Here is a 24,769-nt window from a genome sequence, read left to right as displayed (position 1 = left end):
GGCCTCATATTTCTCCCTCTTACCCCATCCTCCTCTCCCTCCCCGTGCCTTCCCATTTCTGCATGTGCCTCCAGTTACAGGAGTACTACAAGAAGCAGCAGGAGCAGTTGCATCTCCAGCTTCTGACTCAGCAGCAGCAGCAGCAGCAGCAGCAGCAGCAACAGCAGCAGCAGCAGCAGCAGCAGCAGCAGCAGGCCGGGAAGCAAGCAGCAAAAGAGGTGAACTTAACCAAGTACACACTCACTCAGCTCAAGCACACTCTGAAGTACACAAGTACCCTTAAACGCAGTAAAAGTGGTTGACATGGGAGCCAGCAGAAGGGAAAAATCACATCAAGGGTCTAATGTATAGAATGTAGGATACATATAGTATTGTTAGATCTCTTTTCCTTTTCCACTTTCTCTGCTCTCATCCTCCTTTTCTCTGTAGTTTACTGTTGTGTGTACCAGCTTTTCTCAAAACAAGGATTAGTGAATATTGACTCGTCGTTTATTCTGCCAGTGTGCCATGTCGAGGCAGTGAGGGAGTGCTGTGCTAAGCCATTCGCTACGCTGCCAAAGCATTCATTTGCATGCCTTCAGCTGTAAGCCTGAGGTGAAATCTCTCTGTAGGAGGGGTCCGCCACTCTATTAATTGTCAATTAACCCCGCCAGCAGTAGGAGCCTCCCTTGCTCTTGCTTTCTGTCTCACACACACAAATATGAACACACACGCACTGTACCAAGTTTTAACCACAGCTGTGGTACAGTAGGATAACAGAGGATCAACTAGGATCACATCGTGGCACAACAAAGAGGATCTCAATCGATCAGACAAGATTACTGTCACAACCTGTGTGTGAGAGGGTGTGTGTGTGTGTATGAGTGTTTCTCTGTGCGTTCTATCAAAGAGACATTTTTGCATGAATGCTCATTCACCAAATGACTGCTCATTCACCAAAAATCAGACACACAGAGGGCCATGCAGGAGACAAACTTGAGGAGAAGGGCCTCATGAGACTTTCTGATAAACGCATGAGGAGACACATCCTAGATTTCTCCTCCTCTTCCCCCTTTTCCCACTGGGCAGAACCACCCCCCAACAAACTCCTCGCCGACAGCGGTCAACCAAGTCGACCGTGACCAAAGCAAACCAGTTGTGGTCGTCTCGCATGTTGAGAGGGTGTCTGAATGGCTCTCCCTTTCTTCCCTCTCTCTGCCATCGTCCCAGTTTTTAGGTTTGTTGTCCTGTAACAACTAGACAAGTGCAAACACTGGTCACACAGTTACACATATATGCAGAGAGGGAGAGGGTTGATATGCGATGGTTCAATGCACAAACACATACACTTGGGGGAATATGGCTCCCTACAGAGCTACATAGAACTGATATGACTAAGGCCATTTCCAGCCGTAAATTTTTTACAGTTGCTGCGAGCCATCAGTCACAGTCACAACCAAAACACCTTTCGAGTCATTTTTCTTATCTCTCCTGGTCAAGCAGATGCTGTCAGATACTGAGACAGACAGAGTGTCTTTTTCACTTACTGTTTGTAAGCCTCCAATAAGATCTGAACTCATAAGTTAATACTGTTCAGAGTAGTGAGAAGCAGATCAGGTAGCATACATATGAGGAAGATTTTAACGAAGTGTAGAAGAAGCCACTCAGAAAACATGAAGACAGAGAAGCAGCTGTTAAAACTGGAAATTGCTGCTTTGCCTTTTGGAGCGTTTGTGCTCGAGTGACTGTGACTTTTTGCCCTTTTCCTTCTTTTCTACAATTCCTCCTCACTATCTTAAGCGTGGAAGTGAAAGAGAGAGTATGTATGTGTGTGTAGAGTCAGTGTTTTTGTGTGTGTCGCCAGTGCATTTGGGACTGGTCAGGAGTCAGCTTAATGAAGTGACTCTGACCATCACAAGAGCGGTGCGTATGTGTGTCTGTCCATGAGTGGCCATCTACAGTATGCGTGTGTTTGTGTGTGCGTGTGTGTATGAGTGTGCGTGTGTGCTTCTGTGTGACTGGCAGGCTCAGACAGTGTGTGATGTGCTCATAAATCACATTGACAGCCTGTTACTGCGCTAGCTTTGGCCACTCAGCCACAGCTAATGTAAACAGAACACAGAGACGAACACACATACACGTACACCCACACAATGTGTTTTAAAGAACCGTAGACACATTCAGGAGGGAATGAGAGACAGAGGGGGAAGAGGAAGAAAAGAAATGGATGGACACATAGCCAAAAGGAGGGGCTTGAGGGCTAGACGGAGAGAAGCAGAGGGAGACATTTCAGACGGTACACTCTGATTATGATAAACCATTTACTGCAACAAATGACAATTTGGCAAAGTGACTCTGTTCAAAGAACTGGTCTATGTATGCATGACACAAATATTGTCTGTGATCATAACACAGCACCCTCTGCTTATCAGAAAGCTTAAAGGATGGTTGTTTCTCTATTAAACTTTTACATTACAGTACAGTACAAGTCTACTTAACCAACATAGAGTAGACTAAAAAACTGTTTTAGCCATTTTAAGTCAGATTTCCAATAAATAGTGAAGGACAATTATTAAAAAAGTTTTCAATTATCATGAAAACAGAATTTTGTTGATGCATTGCATGAATTTTTTTAAAGCATTTTCCCTTTTTCATCCATCTCTGGATCTCTTTTGTGAAGAATAGTTGTGCTTACTCCTCTACACCTCCCCCACACTGCCACCACACTCCTTCTCCCCAGGCACCAGTCTGAAAGGAAGTGACCTATCTGCCCTTCCTGTGAGTTCCTCTCTGTTCAAAGAGTTCCAGACTGCCACTCTCTCTCACACACACATGCACACACAATGAGCAGTTCCTGAAGTTGTATTTATTTATTTTTCCACTCCACGAGTTATCTGTGAGAGATAAAGTCCAACTCTCTCGGGGGTAGGTAGAGGCGGGAGAGGGGGGGGGGCATCAAACAACGCAGCACAGGCCAGGTCTACCTCAGACTAGGAGAGCAGGAAAGGAGACATTTATCACCATAACACACACCAACATTATCGCCATGCACCATGTAGTCTTTCCCACTCTCCCTTCTTCTGTTCTTCCTCAGGGTCCTAACAGCTTGGCATCAGGTGCTTCTTCCTTTTAGTATGAGACTAATTTTCTCCATTCTGGCCTCATAGCTCTTACTTTGTTTTTCAGCAGCAGACAATTAACCTTTACGTCATCCGTTAATTTATTTTATGTGGTGTTAGTTGACTGTATTCTTGGATTTGTTCAGACTGAATAAAGTAATGGTCTGAGTATGCCAATTGACATCATAATAAGAACCACGAAAAGTTTTTTTCCAATGAAAAATTAATTAATTAATTAAAACAATTAATTAGAGGAAATTTCCTATGGAAAATCTGAACTTTAGCTCAAAATGTCCATTGAAAAAAGAAAAATATGAATAAATATAGTTTATATATTTTATTCAAACTTTTATTCAAACATTGGCAATACAAAGCTCTCACAGTCCAAACAAGAATCAGATGTTGGTGGTAATGAATTACTTACAGAAGGAATAGAAGTCACTTTCAATTGTATTCTTGAAACTGAGCCAAGATAAGATAAGACAAAATCAGATGGGCCGTGTCCCTGAGAGGCAGTTGGTTATCACTGCAGCAAAGAATTAACACCCAACTTACTAACTTTTTCCACCAATTGCCTCTCTGTTTCTTTGCATATAGCAGCTAGGCAGTAAGCAGTTGGCCTTCCAGCAGCAGCTGATCCAGATGCAGCAACTTCAGCAGCAGCACATCCTCAACCTCCAGAGACAAGGCCTGGTCCCACTGCAGCCCACCGCCGCCATGCAGTCTCTGCAGCAAGGTACGCACGTACACACACACACACACACACACACACACACACACACACACGCACATACACAGACCTTCATATTCACACAGCATATAGAACCCAGCCACACAGATGCGCACATGGTCATAACTGCATGTGCACACACACAGGCATGTACCCAGTGCCGCATGTGAAGCCTGTTAAGTTAATCAGCCTATAAAACATAAAAGGAAACCTGATTGGTGGGTTTGTGGAAGGTACTCATTTGGATAATAGGTAAAATATGCCACTAAGCCCCCTGCTTGGAGGTGTGTGCATGTGCCTTCACAAGGGTATGTATGCATGTGTGTGTGTACTTGAGATTAGCCAGACACAAGAACATCATCGTTTTGCTATTGCTGTGTGCCCACTGGATTTTTTTGGGTTCCTATGTGTAACTTCTCCCACAGCCCCTTCATTTTGTCAGCAGGGTTTTAGTGCAATAAATGTTGACTGTTGACTGGTCCGCCCTCATTAAACATGTGTGTCTCTGTCCACTTTTGTTTGTGCACTGTGGACACATACACTCTATATCACACACAGAGAATGCTTTAAGGGCTCTTAAGTGGCCGTAACATTGCTAAAGCACTGACTGACTTGACCAAACAGACCATTTTCCCTCCCTCTGTCTGATCTCTCTCTTTCTTTGTCTCCTACACAGTCACAGACAGTCACACACAAGCTCACACACACACACTCCTACTCACTTTTTAATACCAATCTAAAGAACACAGTAATAAAAACAGTTACATTTCCCAAAAGTTAATTTCAAATAAGCTTCATGCAACATTCAAATATCACTCAGCAACTTTAGTGTGTGTGTGTGTGTGTGTGTGTGTGTGTGTGTGTGTGTGTGTGTGTGTGTGTGTGTGTGTGTGTGTGTGAGTGAGGGGGGTCCACTGGAGGGCAAGTGGACTTATCAGTTTACAGAGAGAGAGAAAAAGTTTAAAAAAGGAGTGGCTACAAATGGAATACAAATGAAAAGACAGAGGCTACAGTTTTGGATAGAAGAGTGTAATTTTTCAGACAGTTGCAAACATTTGGCTTCGGCATCTCCTTCTCTTTTTCTCTCCCTCTGTATCAGAGTGGAATTTCCCTGCAGTGTGAAAGAGCTGGTCCATTGTGACGGCTCAGCCAGGCGTGAGCCGGAGCATTCCTCTGGCCAGCCATGCCACACAAACACACACACACAAACACTAACACAAATGCACATACTGAAACACTCACACCTACACACACAAATACACACACTATTGCCCCGCCTCAAAGGGCTGTTGTGTCCGGTGGGTAGGTGGTGGAGGGGTAGGTGGGTGGTTGGGGGGGAGAAATGAGGGTTCCTGCTGTAGTTTTTGTTTCTCTCAGAGCAGTGAGATGAAAGCGCTTCTTAGACATCTCATAGCGCCACACTAATTACAAAACCTACTATTATAGTACATTTTAATGTCTAAGTACACTAATGGGAATGTATTAATTGTTCTAATCTTGCACAATGGATTGTATAAATACAGTAGATTTAAGGTTTCTCTTCAAACTTGTATGCCCTCATTTTTAGCAGCTTCTTTCACTCTTCTATGAAAAAAATCATTGGATTTGACTTTATCCTGTTAGACTCATTCTTATAACTAACTTCAGGCTACTTTCTAGTATGTTTCATTTGTCTATAGACATCAATGTAAAATAAATATGACCAGAGCTGCAGATAGGGTGCGTACGTTTGAAATGTGTGAGCCAGTAATGGTAGGCAAGCTCACCTTCTCAAATACTCTGTACAAGTACACAAAAAATCAAGATGTTTGTTTGCATATTTGTTCTGCTCCCAGCTGCTTACAGCTAAAGTTTGCTTACTTTGTAAACTGCTGATTTTCTCCAGAATCCAGAATCTCTACTTTTCTCTAAAAAGATTTTTTTTTCTCAAATCTCTTAATTGAATGGATGGATGAGGTTTGACCAGTCTAATAAGTCAAAGACGGAAACACTTTAACAATCCAATAACTACTTTACACTTTCACTCTCTGGGCGTGTCCACAGATTAGTCGGGTTTCTCGGGCAATACACTCACACACACACACACACACACACACACACACAGACGTCCATGCACACACACCACCTCATTCCTCCATAGTGAGAACTTTTGTTTTGGCGGGACCACAGAAGAATGCAGACAAAGCAGACATAATATTTGGATTGCTGCGAGGTCTCTGAATGCGTGTGTGTGTGCAGATGCGTGTGTGGCTGTGTGCATGCGTGCACGGTAAGATCCATTGGAGTTGGCTGTGGCATTTTAGGCGTCTCTCACACTGTGAAATTGGAGCAGAAATAACAAAACTGCGACTAGAGAGAGCTCAAAGTGTGCACCCACCCTATTCAGACAAATACTGGTAGTGACAGGAGCAGTGGTGCTGGTGGACAGTAGAGGTTGCCAGCAGAATTTGAAAATAGTTGAGGATAAGTGGAGATGTGGAAAAATAACAGAGACATGCAAAAATTAACCTATTGTCTGTTTTAGTTGGTCCGATTTTCCTCTCTTAACCTCTCAGAGACGTCCTAATAGTTGCAATGTGTGTTTTATGGGGATTAGTATAGCTATCAGTCACAGCTCTCTATGATATGAGCATGTCTCTGTGTGTCTATGTAGGTAATATTTTTCATATTCTCTCATGAAAATAATTATATTTCTTCTTGACTTTGTTTTTATTTGCTTAACTGAAACAACTCCACTATCATATTTTCACTGATCTTGTGAAATTCCACGACTGAATCAAGTGACACACATTGCTGAATTAACTGTGTTCCTTCTCTGCAGCAATGTGCCCCTCAGACCTCCAACAGCTGTGGAAGGATGTGTCGGGGGTGCCGAGCAGTGAGGAGGCCCTGAAACAGGCCGAGGGCCTGGACTTGAGCACCAACAGCTCTAATTCTACCTCAGCCTTCCCCAAAGCTGCCAGCGCTCACATCCCACTGCACAGCCTGCCCAATGGACAGAGCCACACCCCAAAGAGAGACAGGTATAGTTATGTACAGTATGTCGAACCACTTAAAATATCCACAGTGTGAGGGTGTGTCTGTCCTCTGTGTAACCCGTAGTCTCTCTAATTCATACACTTTTGCTATGTCGTTTTCAGGCCTTTAACTTTTTAGTTTTTAGTTGTTCTTCCTTACCTACACATGCAAGCAAAGTTACAAAACATGCACTTGCAGCATACCACACATCACCAGGGTGTCAAAGTCTCCTAACTCATTTGGGTGCAATACCTTTTGTCAGTATGCTGTCAACCACATGCTACTATGGTAGAGAGGAGAGGAGAGGAGAGGAGAGGAGAGGAGAGGAGAGGAGAGGAGAGGAGAGGAGAGGAGAGGAGAAGTTGAATGAGATGGTGACTACCAGCCACGTGGTAGAACATCACATCCATCTATCATATATTTCATGATCTGAATTTGCTGTAGAGAAAATTTTCCTGGCACAGTTTGGACACATCAGGGGTGCATGTGCTAGTAGTATTATTACTGTTATAACATTATGTTGTCCCATGGTTGTGTCGGTTGCTCATGGGCTTGTCTCCATTTTTAAGAGCCAGACTGTTTGAGTGGATATCCTCCTTCACCAAGACAGACAGCGATGACCATATCCCCCTTTACTCCAAAGGCAGCCAACCCCTTAGCAGCCAGTGAGTAGCACATACACACTCACACATACACACGCACAGTCAACTCAGTGTAAGATGGAGCGACACACTCTGGAGGATGGTCTGAAGTGTCCTGTGGTACTGATTCACTGCTTGCTCCAGGGGCATTGCTCCAGAGCTGACCCTGTCCTCTGACCTCATCTTGGAGGGGGCCATGCTGGGTGGGCAAGTTTTAATTAAAAGAACGTCCATTTGGTGATCAAATTGAGTCCTACTGTCATACTACAGCTAAAGTGTGCAGAGTTGGCCTCAGTAGATCAGAGAGTGGGTAGCATTAGTGTGTTAGCCTACTAAGCTAATGCATGGCTGATGTGGAGGAGAATGTGGTTGCCAGCAGTTTGTCATGTCTTCTGTCTGAGCTGCTTCTGAGTTGACTCAGCCACAACCAGTACACACACACACACACACACACACGTGCAGACACACACGCACACATGTAGCTCCAACCTCAGCCTGCGCATATGATCAGGAAGAGGCAAAGGGAAAGGGGGAGAGACATGTTTCCATCTGCGAGACAAATGGTTTTTGTTAGACAACCTTCTGATGTTGATTTGGGAGAATCCCCATTCCAGTCCACACACACACATACGCACACACATACACCCTCATGCACACACACACATATAAATACACACATACACAGTCATGTAAATATACAGTATGTGGAGACAGCAGTCGCCGGCGAAGGTCCACGTCTGAACCACATCTGCTACTGAACCTGCCACACACACACACACTCACACACACACACACACACACACACACACACACGAACACAGACACACATGCACCGTTACAGTTATTTTACCACGGGCCCAAACCAAACCTGGCCCAGTCCTTCTCTATCACACACACACACACAGTCATAAATATGCACAGATACACACACAAAAATACACACATGCAAGCGCACATAAGCATACTCTCACCACAAAAGAACAACCAGCACATGACGGCAGCCGCCGCCAATCAGTCATGGCTGGTTGGTCCTGTGCCGACTCTGTGTCAACTCCTGAAACATAAGAACACACAGCAACATTAACACACACACACAGAAGGCACAACACACACACCACCAAGGACAAAAAGACAGGTCATGGACTTAAGAATGTGGCTCCGAGGTTGTTGGACCAATTCCGCTATTTGCCTGGCTTCTGTAACTGACCCCACTGTGCTCTATCCTCCTCTCTCTGCACTTGGCTCTGTGAACTGTACAAACTAATGACTGCTAACCAGACTCAGATGGCTGTATTGATGCTGCTGCTGCTACAGTTAGCTTTACATGTGTGTGTTTGTGTGTAGGTTTGCGGCATATTAACTGTTGTCTTTTTATTCTAGGTATCTGATTTTATTTGTTGTATATTTTATGTACATAACAAAACATTATGAATAATATAACACTTGTTTTACTGTCTCACTGATGTCTCTTTTTGTGTGTCTCTGTCTTGTCCCAGTCATGAGGAGCATGCTGGTTCCCATCCCCTTTATGGGCATGGAGAGTGTAAGTGGCCTGGCTGTGAAGCACTGTGTGAGGACATGGGACAGTTCATCAAGTAAGTTATCCAAAAATGTGATACACAATGCATAATTTGGGGGTATAATAGAACCTTTGTGAAGTGTCAGACTACATTTACATTGATAATGCTCAACATAATGAAAACCCTTTATTATTCCTTGATCGTCATCACTGCTTCAAAGTTGAATATATATTTATTTAGAAATATGCCATGAATGCTCATGACATAGCATTTATTTATTATTGATGGAGAAAGACAACAATATCATTCTTCGATGCCATTTTTCAATTACACACCCTTTAACAGCTCTTGGATGTGTTTATAGTTTCCTTGGAGGAGTCACAAGGACAAAGTTTTCAAATTTCTCTTCATAATCTTTTGTCCAAATTCTTTATTTTGAAGACATCACATAAATGAATTAGGATCACTCAGATCTCCTTGTAGACTCATTCTTGCATTACAGTACCATCAGCATTGTTTTTGAATGTGCAGTCTCCTTGGCTGCAATCCTAAAATCCTGCATGCACCACAAACTTGGTTTAAGACCACATTAAAACGTCCTTCAATTTCTTCACAAATTGATCACATTTGTGAAGAGGCTTTGCACTCTCTATCGCAAGCCTCTAGTTGCTTTGTATGAAAAATAAACCTCTGATTGAGATTACCTGTGGGAACAAAAGATAAAGCAAAGCAAAGTGAAACTACAGTATGTGGTAAATGTGGAGTGTCAGCCACGTACATCGCTGGTGTTGTGCATTACCACACTAATACATCAATTGCCATCTGTTACATCACATTCGCTCTGAGGCAAATGCATGCACACACACACACACACACACACACACACATACACATAAGTACACTACTATATACACTCACCATGTGTGTAAATTCTCCTTTAGTTCCTTTAGCTTCTGTCTATTACTTTACCAGCATGTGTACTTTAACATTGAAATATTTGGATAAATATAACTATATGTATATGCTTTGCTTAAGTATTCTTAATCAGCTCATCCACAAGCACATATTTTAAGTCCACCTCAGTAGTAAAACATTAGTCAAACATCCTCCTCCTCACTCTCTCCCATTCTGTGTCCATCTCCCTCCTACTTTCTTCCTCTCCTCCCTCTGCAAGTCTGTCTTTGTTGTTATTTGCCTGTTTGGAGTTTTGGGGGGATGCTGATGCACTATAGTGTCTAGCCTTGACATCCTGTTACCTCCTCCTCTGTCACACAGCCAGTTCAATGGACTTCCCATGGCACTATGCCTGCTAACGATGGTTTCACAAGCTTTTAATGTCGCCCTAAACAAACTCACACTCTCATTATCTATGCAGAACTCTTAGCTATTTGAACAATGGCGATATTAATAAGCCGAGGTGATGAAATACGTACTCACATACACACACACATAATCACAGAAGTGTGCGTAGTGATTGTGATGGCATCGGACAGTTAGATCAAAGCTTGCAGGCAGGCTGGGAAAGTTTGGAGAGGAAAGCTGTTGTTTGGTGTCTCATTTCACGTAGCCCCAGGGCAGATGGAAGGAGAGAGAGAGTGAAAGAGAGTTTGTGTTTGTGTGTGTGTGCGTGTGCGTGCATGTGTGTGTGTGTGTGTGTGTGTGTGTAAGAGGGAGGGAGATGAAAAAAAAAAGAGCCAGTGACAGATAATGCCGTCAGTCCAACAGTGCGCTCCCTTCCAGCCAGCCTTAGTCATCGCCCCAGGAGGGAAAAGGGTAGAGCAGAAGAACAGAGGAGGGAGACACTCCACTATTTCAGGCTTTCTTCTCTTCTCTCTGCCCACCTCCCCTCCCTCCCCCTCCCTGTCCTCTGGTATAATACTCTGGCTGTGGTCGGTGGAGCTGGGTGTAATGTGGGTTAAAGCCTTGTCTGCCAGCACTCAGAGGAGTAAACAGAGCCTCATTGTCGGGACACATCGAAAAAAAACCCTGCTACTGTTTATGGCCCAGCTATAGAGAGAGGGGAGGGTTTTGGGGGCAGATTTGGTTGGAATGAGTGTGAATCATAGGCATTTGGGGAGTTGCGGGGGAAGAGAAGTGGGAAGGGGTGAGTGGACAGAAGTACAAGTGAGGGAGAGGGAGAGAGAGCTTGGCAGAGAGTGAAATAGAAAGAGAGAGGGGGGGGGGGTGAGATCATGTTTTTGTTATTATTATGGTGCACTTGTGTTGAGCCGTCTATCTGCCTGGATTAGCCATGCCATGACATCATTGTTTTTGTTTCATTTCTAGTCTTCGCCTGATATTGCCTAACTTTCTACTTTCTTAAAGACACACACACACAGTCATACAGTACATGCACACACACATTTTCTTGTGTTGCATACATTTTCACAATAAACAAGTCATAAAACAGCTTTATAAAAGTTACACAGATTATACCACAGGATATCCTAAAACTCACTCTGTAATACTGGCACACGCAGTTACACACACACACTTGTGATATGCATTAGCACACACACTCATAAACACACATACACACACTGAGCAACCTGTGAATAACCTTGGCGATGACAGAGTGGAGAGAAAGGGATGGAGGAAGGGAGACAGGGAGGGGTGCACTGGGAAAGATCAGAAGGTCCCGGGTCCTCCCACATTCGTGGAAACAAACAGCGCCACCATACACACGTCTGTGTATACGTGCACGCACACACACAGACGCACGCACGCACCAGTGTTAATAAGTGGAGTTTAGCTAACAGAATGTCTTAAGATAAGGTTTTGTGCGATAACACATGAGCTCATATCCAGGTGGTTGTCTTGGATCATGGCTCACTGAGCACCAATGAAGTATACACACACAAAACACAGCTGCTGTGTCCTTCACTAGACAAAATAAACTTCCAAGATTATGATTTATTTTTATAGTGCTGAAACAGTTCGTAATTCAATAAACTCATAGCTAAATAAAAGTGAAAGAGCTGAGTTTGTTACTTCATCATTCAAGACCTGTGAATTGATTCTACAGACTCCAGTGTGACTCTGAAAACTCTAACAGTGCTTTGATCTGCTTTTTACTTGTCTTATTTATCTATCATCTTATGTCTGAAAAATTATTGAATGCTGACTCTCTTCCATTTCCCCTTTCCTCTAGGCACTTGAACAATGAACACGCCCTAGATGACCGCAGCACTGCTCAGTGCCGAGTTCAGATGCAAGTGGTTCAGCAACTGGAGATACAGGTGAGTCACGCCCCCCACCACCACCACCACCACACACACACACACACACACACACACACACACTTAATTTTCATCTGCGCACAAACAAAGGCATGAAGACTGTTTCAGCCAGTCAATGGCAGTAACTTGTCTGAGGCAGGGCAGAGTTTATGGAGAGCAGTGGAGCTTGTAATTTAAAAGGAGCAGTCGGCAGGGAAGCTGCCATCGCTGCTCCAATTATAAAGCTGCTCTGGTCACAAGCAAGAGGGAGCGAGGCTGAGAGGGGAGGAGGGAGAGAGAGAAGAGAAAAGAGAGAGACGCGAGCTAGAAAGCAAAGGACCAGGCTGCGTGGCCTCTCTTCTTCTCAAAGTGCTTCACACTCTTGAAACATCTGATTGCTCCAGCAAAGGCAAACCACCAACACTCAGTAGGAAGTGAAGTACTCAAGCAGTACATGAGAAAAACTTTTTTTAACACAGTGAAAGCACAAAGCCTGTCTCTTCATGCACATCTTGTCATAGTTTCCAAAACAGTCCTGAATACCCTGTTCACATGCACCATGTATGTGTGTGTGGGCTGTCCAGCATTAGGGTTAGTGTTGTGTTTGGTGGTGGTAAACAGCGTTTAGCTGAGCCCCTGAAGCCACCACCAGGGAACACAAAGTGACAGAGAGGCAGCTGGTGTCACATCACATCAGGATGGCCGTCTCTCTCTCCCTGACATGCCACTTCATCCCTCAGCAGTCCAGGGGCAGCCCACCACTCTACCCTCTAACAGCGCGCATACACACACACACACACACACACACACACACACACACACACACACACACACACACACACACACACACACACACAAACACACACACAGAGGAGCACCAACACTGTGTTTAAATTTATATCATTTCCACACATCCACACTTCTCAGCAGTGTGTGAGTATGTTAATGGTGCTATCGGTCTTCGTGTAGATCTGTTGTTTCTGGAGGCTACACATGTATACGCTTGTACTCATGCACAAACACACACAGGATGCAGCATTTCCACAGGCTGTAGCAGCACCCATTAAACGGCAGTTAACAATGTCAAACGGGGACGAGTGTGTCTGCAGGCTAGTGTGAGTGTTTGAGAGAGCTCCGTGTGCTGAGGCAGCTCACTCTCATATCCGTCTCTCTGCCTGGGGTGTAATTGTAATTGTAATTCTGTGTCAATACTACATTATATCAATCTAACCATAATAAAATGAGATGAAGTGTATTTCATGGTGATAACTGCCATCGTGTGTTTCCCAGCTGGCGAAAGAGAGCGAACGACTCCAAGCCATGATGACCCACCTGCACATGCGCCCCTCAGAGCCAAAGCCTTTTAACCAACCTGTAAGTATAGACTGGTGCGCCCCACATCCCAAAATACATCACCCTTTTCCTTTATCCTCTTACCCCAAATCTTTGATATTACCCCTTTTTCAACTGCTAACTCTGCTTTTTTATTTTATATATTTATCAGTTTCTTTATTCCTAAACCTTCTTGGGATTTCATGTTCCTCTGTCACTGTCTAACTTGGTATCTGCGCCCTCTATTGACCAATGAGGGTTATGTGTTATTTATGAATTCCACCTCTTCACACACTCAAACTGTGTCTTAGTTCAGTTTTGTTTTGTTGTTGAATACAACTGCAATTTCTCAGCTGGTCAGAGAGACAAGAGCCAAAGCAGCCAGTATTTTCAGTGTGTAGTGACAGAAAGGGTAGAAATGTGATGTGATGTGTGTGTACTTGTCTGTGTGTGTGTGTGTCCACATTGGTTGGTGAGGTTGTTATTAGGTATCTAATGAATATTTCATTATTCAGATTGACGAGGAGTCTTATTAAAATATGAAGATGTTGAAATTAATTGTCAATTAGAGGTTAGAGTGTCTTAATTTGAGGGGATATAAATGGGTGCAGCCGAGTGGCAACGTGTGTGTGTGTGTGTGTGTGTGTGTGTGTGTGTGTGTGTGTGTGTCTGTGTGTGTGTGTGTTTTTGTGCACTTTTGTGTCTGGATGATGTGTTGATCGCAGGGGGATCAGCTGCCATTAACATCTAATGGGAAATCAGGAAGAGGCGTGTTCTGTCACCACTGGAGACGAGCCTCAGGGTCAGGGATTGGAGGAGGAGGGGCAGGGGAGGAGCGTCAGGAATGGAAACAAAGCTTGGCCTCAATTAACAGGGTTCGACTGTTGCCGTGGTGATTTGGCAGGGTTGCAGCGTTAATGAAGTACCTGTTAAACAGCCCCGCCCCCTCCAGTCAGTTTAAATGGTACAGAGAGGGGGCAGAGTAAAGAGAAGGCAATTCACACATTTCACATACATCTAGTCAACACACACACACACACACACACACACACACACACACACACACACACACACATACACACACACACACACACACACACACACACTGGTTTTAATTAGTCCTAAACTAGCAGCCCTACAACGGCTGTCCCAGTGAGACTGGGAGTTACTGGTTCTGTGTGTACGTGTGTGTGTGTATGCAAGGCTCTGCCTAATTGGGCCGTATTGGTCCGTGAAGACTTTGCCACCACAAAGTGCATGTGTGTGTTCCCTCCGTACAAACATGCTGTCGTGTGGTTTTGTTTTTGTAAGCTCAGGGTTAATTGCAGCCAGCGCTGTGTGTATGTGAATGTTCAGTGTGTTTGCCGTTCTGTGGAAGACTAAAGGTTGCATTTTTGAAAATGTTAGCAAGTAGTGAGTGTTGGGGTACTCCCCCCAAAAAATGTAATTGTGACTGTGACTGCATTGCACTTTTGAACACAATTGGGAATTTTCATTAGAAGCAGTTTAGAAGAAGTTTTAAACTTCCAACTTATTCATTTAAAAAGTAATTTGCCTACAGTATATATGCAGTTTCATTTTGCATAGATTGAAATGGTTGAAAACAGTATTTCAGTATTTAAGATATGCCTTTTTTATTATAAACTGATAACACAGTTTCATTCCTAGTTTTTGCAATAACAAGATGTACTGTGTAGTGCACTCAAATAATAGGGACATGCTTGATGCCTGATAACTGGCATCACCTGTTTCTCTGTACATCATTGATACATATTGTCCTAACTGTCAAAATATTGAACTATTTTTTTATGTGATGGCTTTAACATTAGTAGTCCTTCCTGGATATAGCGCCCTATTGCTTGGTGGAATAATGTAGTATTTTCAGTCATCATAAAAGTAGTAGGCCGCTCTTGCTCTCTCTTTTTGTGTATGACAGAGCAGAGGAAGCCATGAGTGGATAATATAACAGGACTGTTGACTTCTGAGTCATGAATCTCAAACGTATTCCTATTCTTACACAAGTAACTCGTCGTTTTGTCGTGTATATGATACAAAAGCATTGTCTGATGCTTTGCTATCACCTGACCCTGATCTTATCTTGTGTAGATGATGCTTCTATGTAAACAGCAGCAGTGCTCAGCAGATGGTGAAGCATTTAAAGTAAACATGAGGAAAGCATTAGTCATATATAAACCCATTTGATGCCCCTGCACTAAAAAGTCACTCCACTCCTTATTGCAGAAACTATTGTATTTTTAAAATATATATGTAAATGACAGATGATCCCACACAGTTTATTTTCTCTTTTATTTGCTAAATAAGTTTCAGGCTGACATCAACTTTCATCATGTAAATTGACACAATGAATTTCACTTTAATTATTATTATAGCAATGTACAATATAGTTGTTGTTTTTTTAATGAATGAATCATTAATCATGTTTCGGAATGTACATTTTGTATGTATTTGGAAGCTATTCAAAATGCACTCTGAATGTTTTCAACTGATTTAACAGGCATATATTTAGACCAATCTGAAGTGGACTTTTGCACATCCTTGTCTTGTCATAAAGCTGAAATAATTTATACTTGTGTGTGTGCGCCTGTTTCTCTCTAGTTGAACCTGGCTTCCAGTGGCGCCCTGTTAAAGCGGGACAGCGATGTCTACCCAGAGGGTCTTCCCCACCCCCCCACCTCAGCTGCCACCCCCATCACCCCACTGCGCCAGGGACCCTCGGTCATCAGCTCGTCCAGCCTGCACACACACTCCCACTCCCATACACATGGTGTTGGGCCCATACGTAGGCGCAATTCCGACAAATACTGCACCCCTATCGCCTCAGGTAGACTGACTTCCCCTTTTTTTGGTTTCTAGACGTTCCTATTTGTGTTATTACCACGTATTATGTAATTATTGATTTATTAATTTACAGTGGACTCAATTTGTGTTTTTTAATCCAGTGTTTATGAGTGCCCTAAGTTTCTCTTAAAGTATTTGTTGCTGTTTTCATGTGATGTTTTCTACAAATGTCCTTGCCAAAGTAATAGAATCTCTTAATTCAACCGTCACTTTCACTCATGATTCATAGAAAGATGAAATTGCTGCCATCTCTTGGTATTTTAAAGTATGTGGCTTTGAATGAAGTCCTATTCATTCAAATCAGTCCTTAGATGTTAGAAATTATGATAGGCTTCTAAAGAGAAGTATCAAGAAATATGTAGCGTCTTTATAAGAGCGGGCAACACAAAGCATTTATTGTCAAATACCTGGTATTAAGAGTGATATCTGGCTACCGCATAAATACTAAGATATTAGTTAGATAATGCAATAAACTAATTAAAGATTAATTTTACACTTTTCATTAATTTCTGTATATATTTTTATTTGTCAAAATGGCACTGAGACACTTTCCTGATTTATTTAAATGTTTGTTACATTAAAATTTGGAAGTGTTACACTATAAAAATTCACATCACCTAATTCAACACTGTCATTCTTTATTTTTCAGAGCTGGCTCAGAACTGTGAGTTCTACAAGAACGCTGATGTCAGGCCTCCCTTTACCTATGCCTCTCTTATACGTCATGTAAGTGTCCCCACTGACCATCTCTCCACCTCCTCTTCTTCTCTCTGTCTGTGTTCTCCTCTTCTAATTTTTGTACTGTCTTTTCGCGTCCTCAGGCCATTCTGGAGTCCCCAGACAGACAATTGACTCTCAATGAGATCTACAACTGGTTTACACGAAAGTTTGCCTATTTCAGGAGAAACACAGCCACATGGAAGGTAAAGACACACCAGATGCACACTCTCTACCTGCTTCTTTATCCTGCTCAGGGTATCTATGAGTCTATCTATCTAACCAATACAAGCTCTGAATGTAAACTCAGTCCCTTACTTTAATCCTCACTGCTTTCATCACAAAATGAGCTTAATTTTTGGTAAAAGATATAACATTTGTAAAACAGAGAATCAACTGATGGAGCATGGAAACCAAACTAATTAGCAAACTAGTTTGGAGCTGTTTAGATTATGGCAAAAATTAGCGGTACCATGTTTAGAAAATGAAAGTTTGGACTGTGGTCTCTGACTGATTTACTCAGAACAAAATGATTTTACAACTAAAGTGTAGTGTATAACTCTTGACTGGATAAAAGCTGGTATAATTGACTGCAAAGTAATTGTGGTCAGTGCCCACTGAAGAAGCCCCTAACCCAAACAGATGCCAGTGGAGTCTTGTCAGACCACAATGAGTGGGGTAGGTTTGCAGTGCTATTTCAAACAATGAGGATTTACCAAAATGACCTTACTTTGCAGAAAATTGAGTCACTTTGAAGGTCTAAATTTAACACTTGTACTCAGAATGATACAAGTACAATAGCACAGACCCTTGCACCCAAATTTTAAGACTTTGCTAAGCTCCTTAAGATATGACTGATTTGGCTGTTTGAATCCTTTATGAGGTACTTTGCTGCTCTTTTTTTCTCATCCTTTTCTCTTTTTTTCCTTCCTTTTTTTCGTCATGCTCTAGCTCTTTCCCTCTCAGTCCTAAACAATTCTCTCACCTCAAACATGGCACATGGAGAGTCAGCCCCATTTAGCCGGTCGAGCCACATCTAGCCGTTATACAGCCTCATTACAGAGAGGCACATACAAAGCTGACACACACACACACACTGTCCATGATCACACACATTGAATTCCCTCTCTCCATCCTCATTTCTAACACACACACACCTGGCCTGATCCCACCATTGTAGGTGCTGACCCATTTCTGCAGAAACCTCACACTAATTTGAGTGTCAGCTCCTCCAGAGAGAGGGAAAGTGAGAGAATGAGCAAAGGAGTGAAAGAGACATAGGGGACGGGGGGTATAGAGAGACTCCGGCCTTCCTCTAATAGCCCTGAACTGAGGAGAGAGGAAAGGAGGGGATGATGGAGGGATGGAGAGAGGGGTGCGGAGAGGGTAAAGACACTGAACAGCCAGGAATATCTTTACCTCCTCATCTGACTTTTATGAATTTTAACTATTAATGTCTGGTGTCTGCTTCCTGTGCCGTTGGCCTTGCAGACCTTTAAATATAGCTCGGCATGGCCTTATGTATTTATATACCAGCTCAGTGAGTCAAATAGGGCCATAGAGATGTATGTCCTTTAATAAGCTGTTATATTTCATGAGGAGAGCAGCGATGTCAGTGAGTGGAAGTCATTGATCAGAGCAACGGAGGGACAGAGAATGAGGAGGAGACAAGAGAGAGGGGAAAGGAAAGGGATGATAGAGTGAGAAGAAAGAATGAGTATTATTTCAAGGTGCTGCATGATGAGTTGGAGGTTTTATTTCATGTTTAACTTACCTGAAAATCAGTATCCCATTTGTTTTTTCAGCTGCACAGAATAAATAGAATAAGTCTAGAAAATGCTACTAAAAGGTTTTTAAGTCAAATTATGTTCATTTATTCATCACCTTACTTGCTTACATAAATTCCTAGTCGAGGTGGAAGAGTAGCCTATCCTCACACACATTTGTCAGAATACGGGAATCCAACTGGATCAATCACAATTCAGTAAAAAGACAATCACATTTCCAGTCACACCTGTGATCTTGAGAGAAAATGTGACAGTCTGACTTTCTATTTATTTATTTTTCATTGTTACACAATCCAATATTTTTCCCGAAATTCCTGCCTCCAGCCCTCGCCCCTCTCAGCCGGAGGGAGAGGAGATGAGTGGCATGTGTGCTGTGACCCACTGTAAATGACTGCTAATGTTTTAACTGGGAGAATTAGGCTTTCATCACGGAGACAAATGCAAATAGCACTGCAATAGCACTGGTGTCTGGTGCGTGTGTGTGTGTGTGTGTGTGTGTGTGTATATGTGTGTGTATACGTGTGTGTGTGTGTGTGTTTGCACTGTCAGGGTGGCGGGCGGAGATTGGGGTCAGACTCATTTACAAAACTTAGCATCACGGCTCGGGGGTTGAGGGGATGCGGGGGAGAAAGGGTTCCTCAGCTGATTATGGCTTGTGTAATTACGTGTGTGTTTGTGTGTGCGTGTGCGCGTGTGTGTATCTGCGTGTGTAATTACGACGAGGAGTGATGCATGCCTGGCCTGTCCCTCCCTCTCGGCTTAGAACAGCGTGTCAGAGAGAATATGCAGGATTTAATTATAGACGAATTAAAATTGGTAATGAAATTGGGCATGAACAAACTACAAATAGCAGATGAAAAGGGAGGCCTGTCCCTGGGGGGGGGGGGGTGAGACGAAGATAGCGGCGTGCCTGCCTGCTTGCCTGTCTGAGTGCCTGTGGATGGATGTGTGTGTGTGTGTGTGTGTGTGTGTGTGTGAGTGTGTGTGTGTGCTGATGATGACTGATTAGAAAAATTCTGAGATAAAATAACACTACTAGAGAACAGCTGCATCGTATTAGCTCTGCACTGTTCACGCGGCTATAGTATCTATGTGTATAGTATGCGTGCATATATATAAAAAAAAACAAACAGGTTAAATAACATGATCATTATCCAGGTCACACTGCTTAAAAAGTAACTTAACACCAAACTGGAGAGCATTGTTTGTATTGAACACACCCTAAGTGAGTGTTTTTACCTCCAAGGTAAGACCTTCAATAGAGGATCAAAAATGACAATGCTGTTGTTACATTGCCTTTTAAAACACTCCAAACAGGAATATCATGGATTTTATGGAATAGCATGACAATTTTAGAGGTGTTTCTCAGACAAAGTCATACAATTTATGAAATTATCAGGAGACAACAGGCAGTAGGGACTTAAATGTCACAATAATTGTCACTCATAAGGGAAAAATCCAGAATGTCTTTCACAATTGCTTCATACATTTCTTGCTTTAGATGGGGTTTTTTTTTACCAGCCAGACTCAACTCCTTTTGAACTTTGAACTTTTGTAATGAAAAAATGACATAATTGAAAAAAAAACATTAAAACTTGTACAAAAAAAAAAGAAAAGAATGAAAAATATTAAATCAAATTATCATGCAGAGGAATTTAATGATTGGTTTTAAATAATCTTTAACTCATCTCTCTTCTCTTTTTCTTTCTCTCTATCTTCCTAGAATGCCGTGCGCCACAACCTGAGTCTGCACAAGTGTTTTGTTCGCGTTGAGAACGTGAAGGGGGCCGTGTGGACTGTGGATGAAGTTGAATACCAAAAGAGGAGACCACCAAAGATGACCGGGTAAGAGCAGACACACACACATGCAGTCATATGCATTTACACACACACACACACATTTGTTTTCTTGGTGCACACTTGAAGTTGATGTGAGTGCTGGCTTATGGGTGCTGGCACTATGATTGCCTAAATGGACCCTCTATTATTACCAAGGGGCCAACTCAGCAGTCAAATAAAAAAAAGAAAAAAGGGAGGGCTGCTGGCTTATCGTGTGCACACTGTATGCATGTGTGTTTTTCCTTGTTTGTCGACACCATTAGTAAGCAGCTGTGTGAGATGCAGGAGAGGAAAAAACCTTGTTAGCGTGTGTAAACAGATGTTCCCTCCAACTGCCAGAGAAAGCAGGGATAATTACATACACATACACACCTGCATGCCAGATATTAGAAACACTTTTATATGTGTGTGTTTAAGCATCTGTTTACAGTCTGCGTGCGTTTCTACTCGTAACAAACACATTTGTGAGATTTGTCGGAGCGCTTTGGCTGAGGTGACATCTTTTCACATGTGTGCTCAATCTGTGATTCTTACCCCTCTCTCTCTCTCTTTCTCTCTATCTGTGTGTGTGTGTGTGTGTGTGTGTGAAGAAGTCCCACTCTGGTGAAAAACATGATTTCAGGCCTGGGCTTTGGATCCCTAAATGCCAGCTACCAGGTAAGGAATGTCCCCTACCTCCCTACTCCCCCCCCCCCTCTCTCTCTCTCTTTCTCTCTCTCTCACACACACTCTCTCACACATACATTCATGCACACACACACACACACACACGGCAGCCAATCACAATCAAGGGCACTAATATCAATTCCCTCTTATAATTAGCAGATTCCCTAACGACGTTCGCACTACCTCCCTCCTCCTCCCACACCAACACACACTCTCACCTCCCACCTCACTTTCACATGTGCCACCCCTACCTCCTCACACCCACACACACACACAGACGCACACACACACACACACACACACACTAAACCCATTGCTTCACTCCTGCACAGACATACATACCAAACACACACACACACATGCAATTTTGTGACTGAGATGATTTATAGCGTCAAGTAGTTGTCAATTAAGGTTACCGCATAAAATTATCGCCTGTCCCAGAAAATCCATCTCTGAGCCAGTGAGAATTCCCCCATCTTTTGTTTTTTTAAATGTTTTATTCCTGTGTAAGAGGGGAGGGGGGGGGTAAGTCTCTGTTGGCTCAGCCAGCGTCCAACCTGTCTCATCTACAAACAGCTGGATGTGAGTGTTTGGAGCAGTGACAGACGCTGCCCCTGTTGGTTCCCTCCTGTAGACATTGATGTTTGGCATGTTTGTGTGTTTAAGTTGAGGTTGCGGCTCAGTCTCGCATAACATCCCTGTTGAGACTCTCATGTGAACACACACAGACAGACTTTTGACAGGGACTTAAATGTACTAGCCATGATGAGGGAAATACTGTACTGTATATAAGTGCCCCCTAGTGGTTTTTGAAGTACACTAGCAAGTTAGTGAATCCAAATGTGCGCCAGAGCTCTCATCAGAACATAAAGAAAAAACTCTCCATCATCCCTTATTGCTGTGAACCTACCACTTACATTATACATCAATTCACCTCACAAACATTTGAACATTGCATTTTAAATATATTATAATATATATAAGTCAAGTAGAGATATGTTTCAAAAAATCTGATTCATGTGGACATTAATTTCAAGACAGTATTTTTATTACATCACACACATATCTTCCATAATCACGTAGCTTCTCTAATAAACTACATTTAAAGTGACTGTACAACTCTGTGTGTTTGTGTGTGTGTAGGCGGCTCTGGCCGAGAGCAGTCTGTCCCTGCTGAACAACCCTGCCCTGGTGACCCCTCCATCTGCAGCCAGCCTCAACATGCTGCACGTGGGCCACGATGATGTCAGCTCTACTGTGGAGCAGGTCAACAGCAACGGCAGCTGCAGCCCAACACTCAGCCCTCAACAGTACAGGTACATGGAGATACACAAACACACTAATGAATACACACACACACAAAGGTGCAAACTGACAAACACAGAATTACTTCAACATATGCCATTTTCACTTTTTCATTTCACACATTTACAGTGTTCATATAGGCCAGTATAACTTATTGCATTATATTTATTATTGTTATTTCCTTAAAGCATTACCTATTATTATATTATTATATACTGAACTGTCTAAAACAATTACAGTTACAGTTACAACTACTGCTTATATTTCAAAACTATAAAACTGTCAATTGAAAACATTAATTTTACATTGCTACTTTCCAGAAGTAATGAAAGTTATACAGATACAATACTATAATACAATAATGTGTAGTTAATGTTGTGTTTATAGTATCTCTTTTGTTCTTGGTTTGAGGTCTGCACTAATCTTTAACTGCACTCACACACACATATTTCCAAAACAACAAAGGTGCCTGGATCAATAGATAGTGCTCCACATACGAAGAACAATTTTAGTGGTTTTTGATTAATTAACTCTTTAAATGTCTCCAGAAGATATTTGGGATCAGTGTCATTGATAAACTAAATTATGCCATTGTCATTTGCCTCATTAACAGTTGATTTCTCTCTCCTACAGCCACCAGGTGCACGTGAAGGAGGAGCCCACTGAGTTGGAGGAGGATGGTCGGCCAATATCCCTCCTGGCTGGCGTGACACACAGCCTGCCATTGCCGAGCGACGATCGCGACCTTGAGGAGGATCTTCCCACTGAGGAGCTGGAGTAGGACGGGTCCAAGACGGACCAGAGGGGCGGGACATAGCGAGTTCAATCCCCAGCCCTCTCGTCAGTGTGAAGAGGAAACGATAGCTACATGAAAACGAGAGAAGAGAAAAAAGAGAATGTTTTTTGTTTTTTGTTTTTTTTTTTTGTTGGGGGGGCTTTTTGTTTTGTTTTTATGAAAATGCAAGCAACCAAGGACAACATTGAGAAACTCCAAACAGGGTTAGATGACCTCCGTTACTTTCAGACGCAAAAACAAGAGCACTGGAGCACTGCTTTACCTCCACGTGTTTCTTTTCCAACACTTGGCTCAGAGGTGAAACACCACTCAACGCATACACACTCACACAAAGTCACACACACACACACACTGGCACACGCTCATTCACTTGTCAAACCATGCCTCATCATCCTCTTAAACCCTGGTCACATCAGACTCTATATAGAGACCCCCAGAGGTTCGGACACACACTCTCTCCTCCTCCTCGCTCCGCCACTCTGCATACACCCTCCTCACTGTTGTCTCGGGCTGCCTGGCAAGCCGTTTATCTCTACGTCAGTTGAGAAGACACACAGCGGTGTGTGTCACAAAGAAAAAGACACACACACAAGATCATGTGTACAGTATATAGATTTGGAGCAGTCATTTGGGACTGTGCAGTATACCTCTCCTTCTTCTCCCCCCTTTGAGTCAATCACTTGCTTTTTCATTTTCTTTGATTTGATTGAAATGAAACTGTCGGGCTTTAAGATGGGGAAGGAAGGAAGGGAGGAAGAGTGCTTTCAAAGAATACCTCCAACAGTGCTCCAAACACTTCTGCAGAGCAGGCTCTTGTCTACACGTCTGTGTGTGAGCTCACAGCGAGGCTAACCGGACGAAGGCGTGACCCTGGTCCCTGCCCAAACTTCTGCCCCCAGCAAGACACTTAGTGACAGACATCTTTTAAAACTCTTTGCTTCTAAGTGAGATAAAAAGAAGATGTTTTCCTTCCCGCCTCCATCCCTTCCCATCCCCTTCCCCAAAAAGACTGCAGGAAAAGGACCATTTGGTGCTGTCCTTCTCCTCTCTTCTGTCTATGGATGGAGTGATGAGCTTGGAACACTTTGAGAAAGAGAAAAGAGATGAAGCAGAGAGAAATGAGGGAGGAATTGTCTACAGAAATATTGTGACTTAAAAAAGAAAACTGTTGATTATGGAATATAACAAGAAAAAAAAACGTGTGGTAGCTTTTTCATTTCCTTTTTTTATTTGATGTTGTTAT

The 24,769-nt window shown here is 42.9% G+C and overlaps 1 protein-coding gene across 1 annotated transcript in view; it reads left to right on the top strand.

The window, feature by feature from the left end:
• Window positions 1-23,553, top strand: part of foxp4 (forkhead box P4) — a 54,017-nt gene extending 30,464 nt beyond the window's left edge. Inside the window, exons 4-17 of the mRNA XM_053315735.1 lie at window positions 75-218; window positions 3,696-3,834; window positions 6,650-6,851; window positions 7,416-7,511; window positions 8,984-9,082; window positions 12,159-12,246; window positions 13,516-13,599; window positions 16,174-16,399; window positions 17,066-17,142; window positions 17,238-17,339; window positions 20,644-20,765; window positions 21,350-21,416; window positions 22,569-22,741; window positions 23,364-23,553. Of these exons, the coding sequence (XP_053171710.1) occupies window positions 75-218; window positions 3,696-3,834; window positions 6,650-6,851; window positions 7,416-7,511; window positions 8,984-9,082; window positions 12,159-12,246; window positions 13,516-13,599; window positions 16,174-16,399; window positions 17,066-17,142; window positions 17,238-17,339; window positions 20,644-20,765; window positions 21,350-21,416; window positions 22,569-22,741; window positions 23,364-23,511 (1,767 nt within the window). The 3' untranslated portion in view covers window positions 23,512-23,553. The remainder of the gene's footprint in view (window positions 1-74; window positions 219-3,695; window positions 3,835-6,649; window positions 6,852-7,415; window positions 7,512-8,983; window positions 9,083-12,158; window positions 12,247-13,515; window positions 13,600-16,173; window positions 16,400-17,065; window positions 17,143-17,237; window positions 17,340-20,643; window positions 20,766-21,349; window positions 21,417-22,568; window positions 22,742-23,363) is intronic.
• The last annotated feature ends 1,216 nt before the right edge of the window (window positions 23,554-24,769 follow it).

Source organism: Scomber japonicus, chromosome 3 (assembly GCF_027409825.1).
Source record: "Scomber japonicus isolate fScoJap1 chromosome 3, fScoJap1.pri, whole genome shotgun sequence".
NCBI lineage: Eukaryota > Metazoa > Chordata > Actinopteri > Scombriformes > Scombridae > Scomber > Scomber japonicus.
The sequence above is the reverse complement of the archived record's forward strand: the minus strand, read 5'-3'. Positions and strand labels throughout refer to the sequence as shown.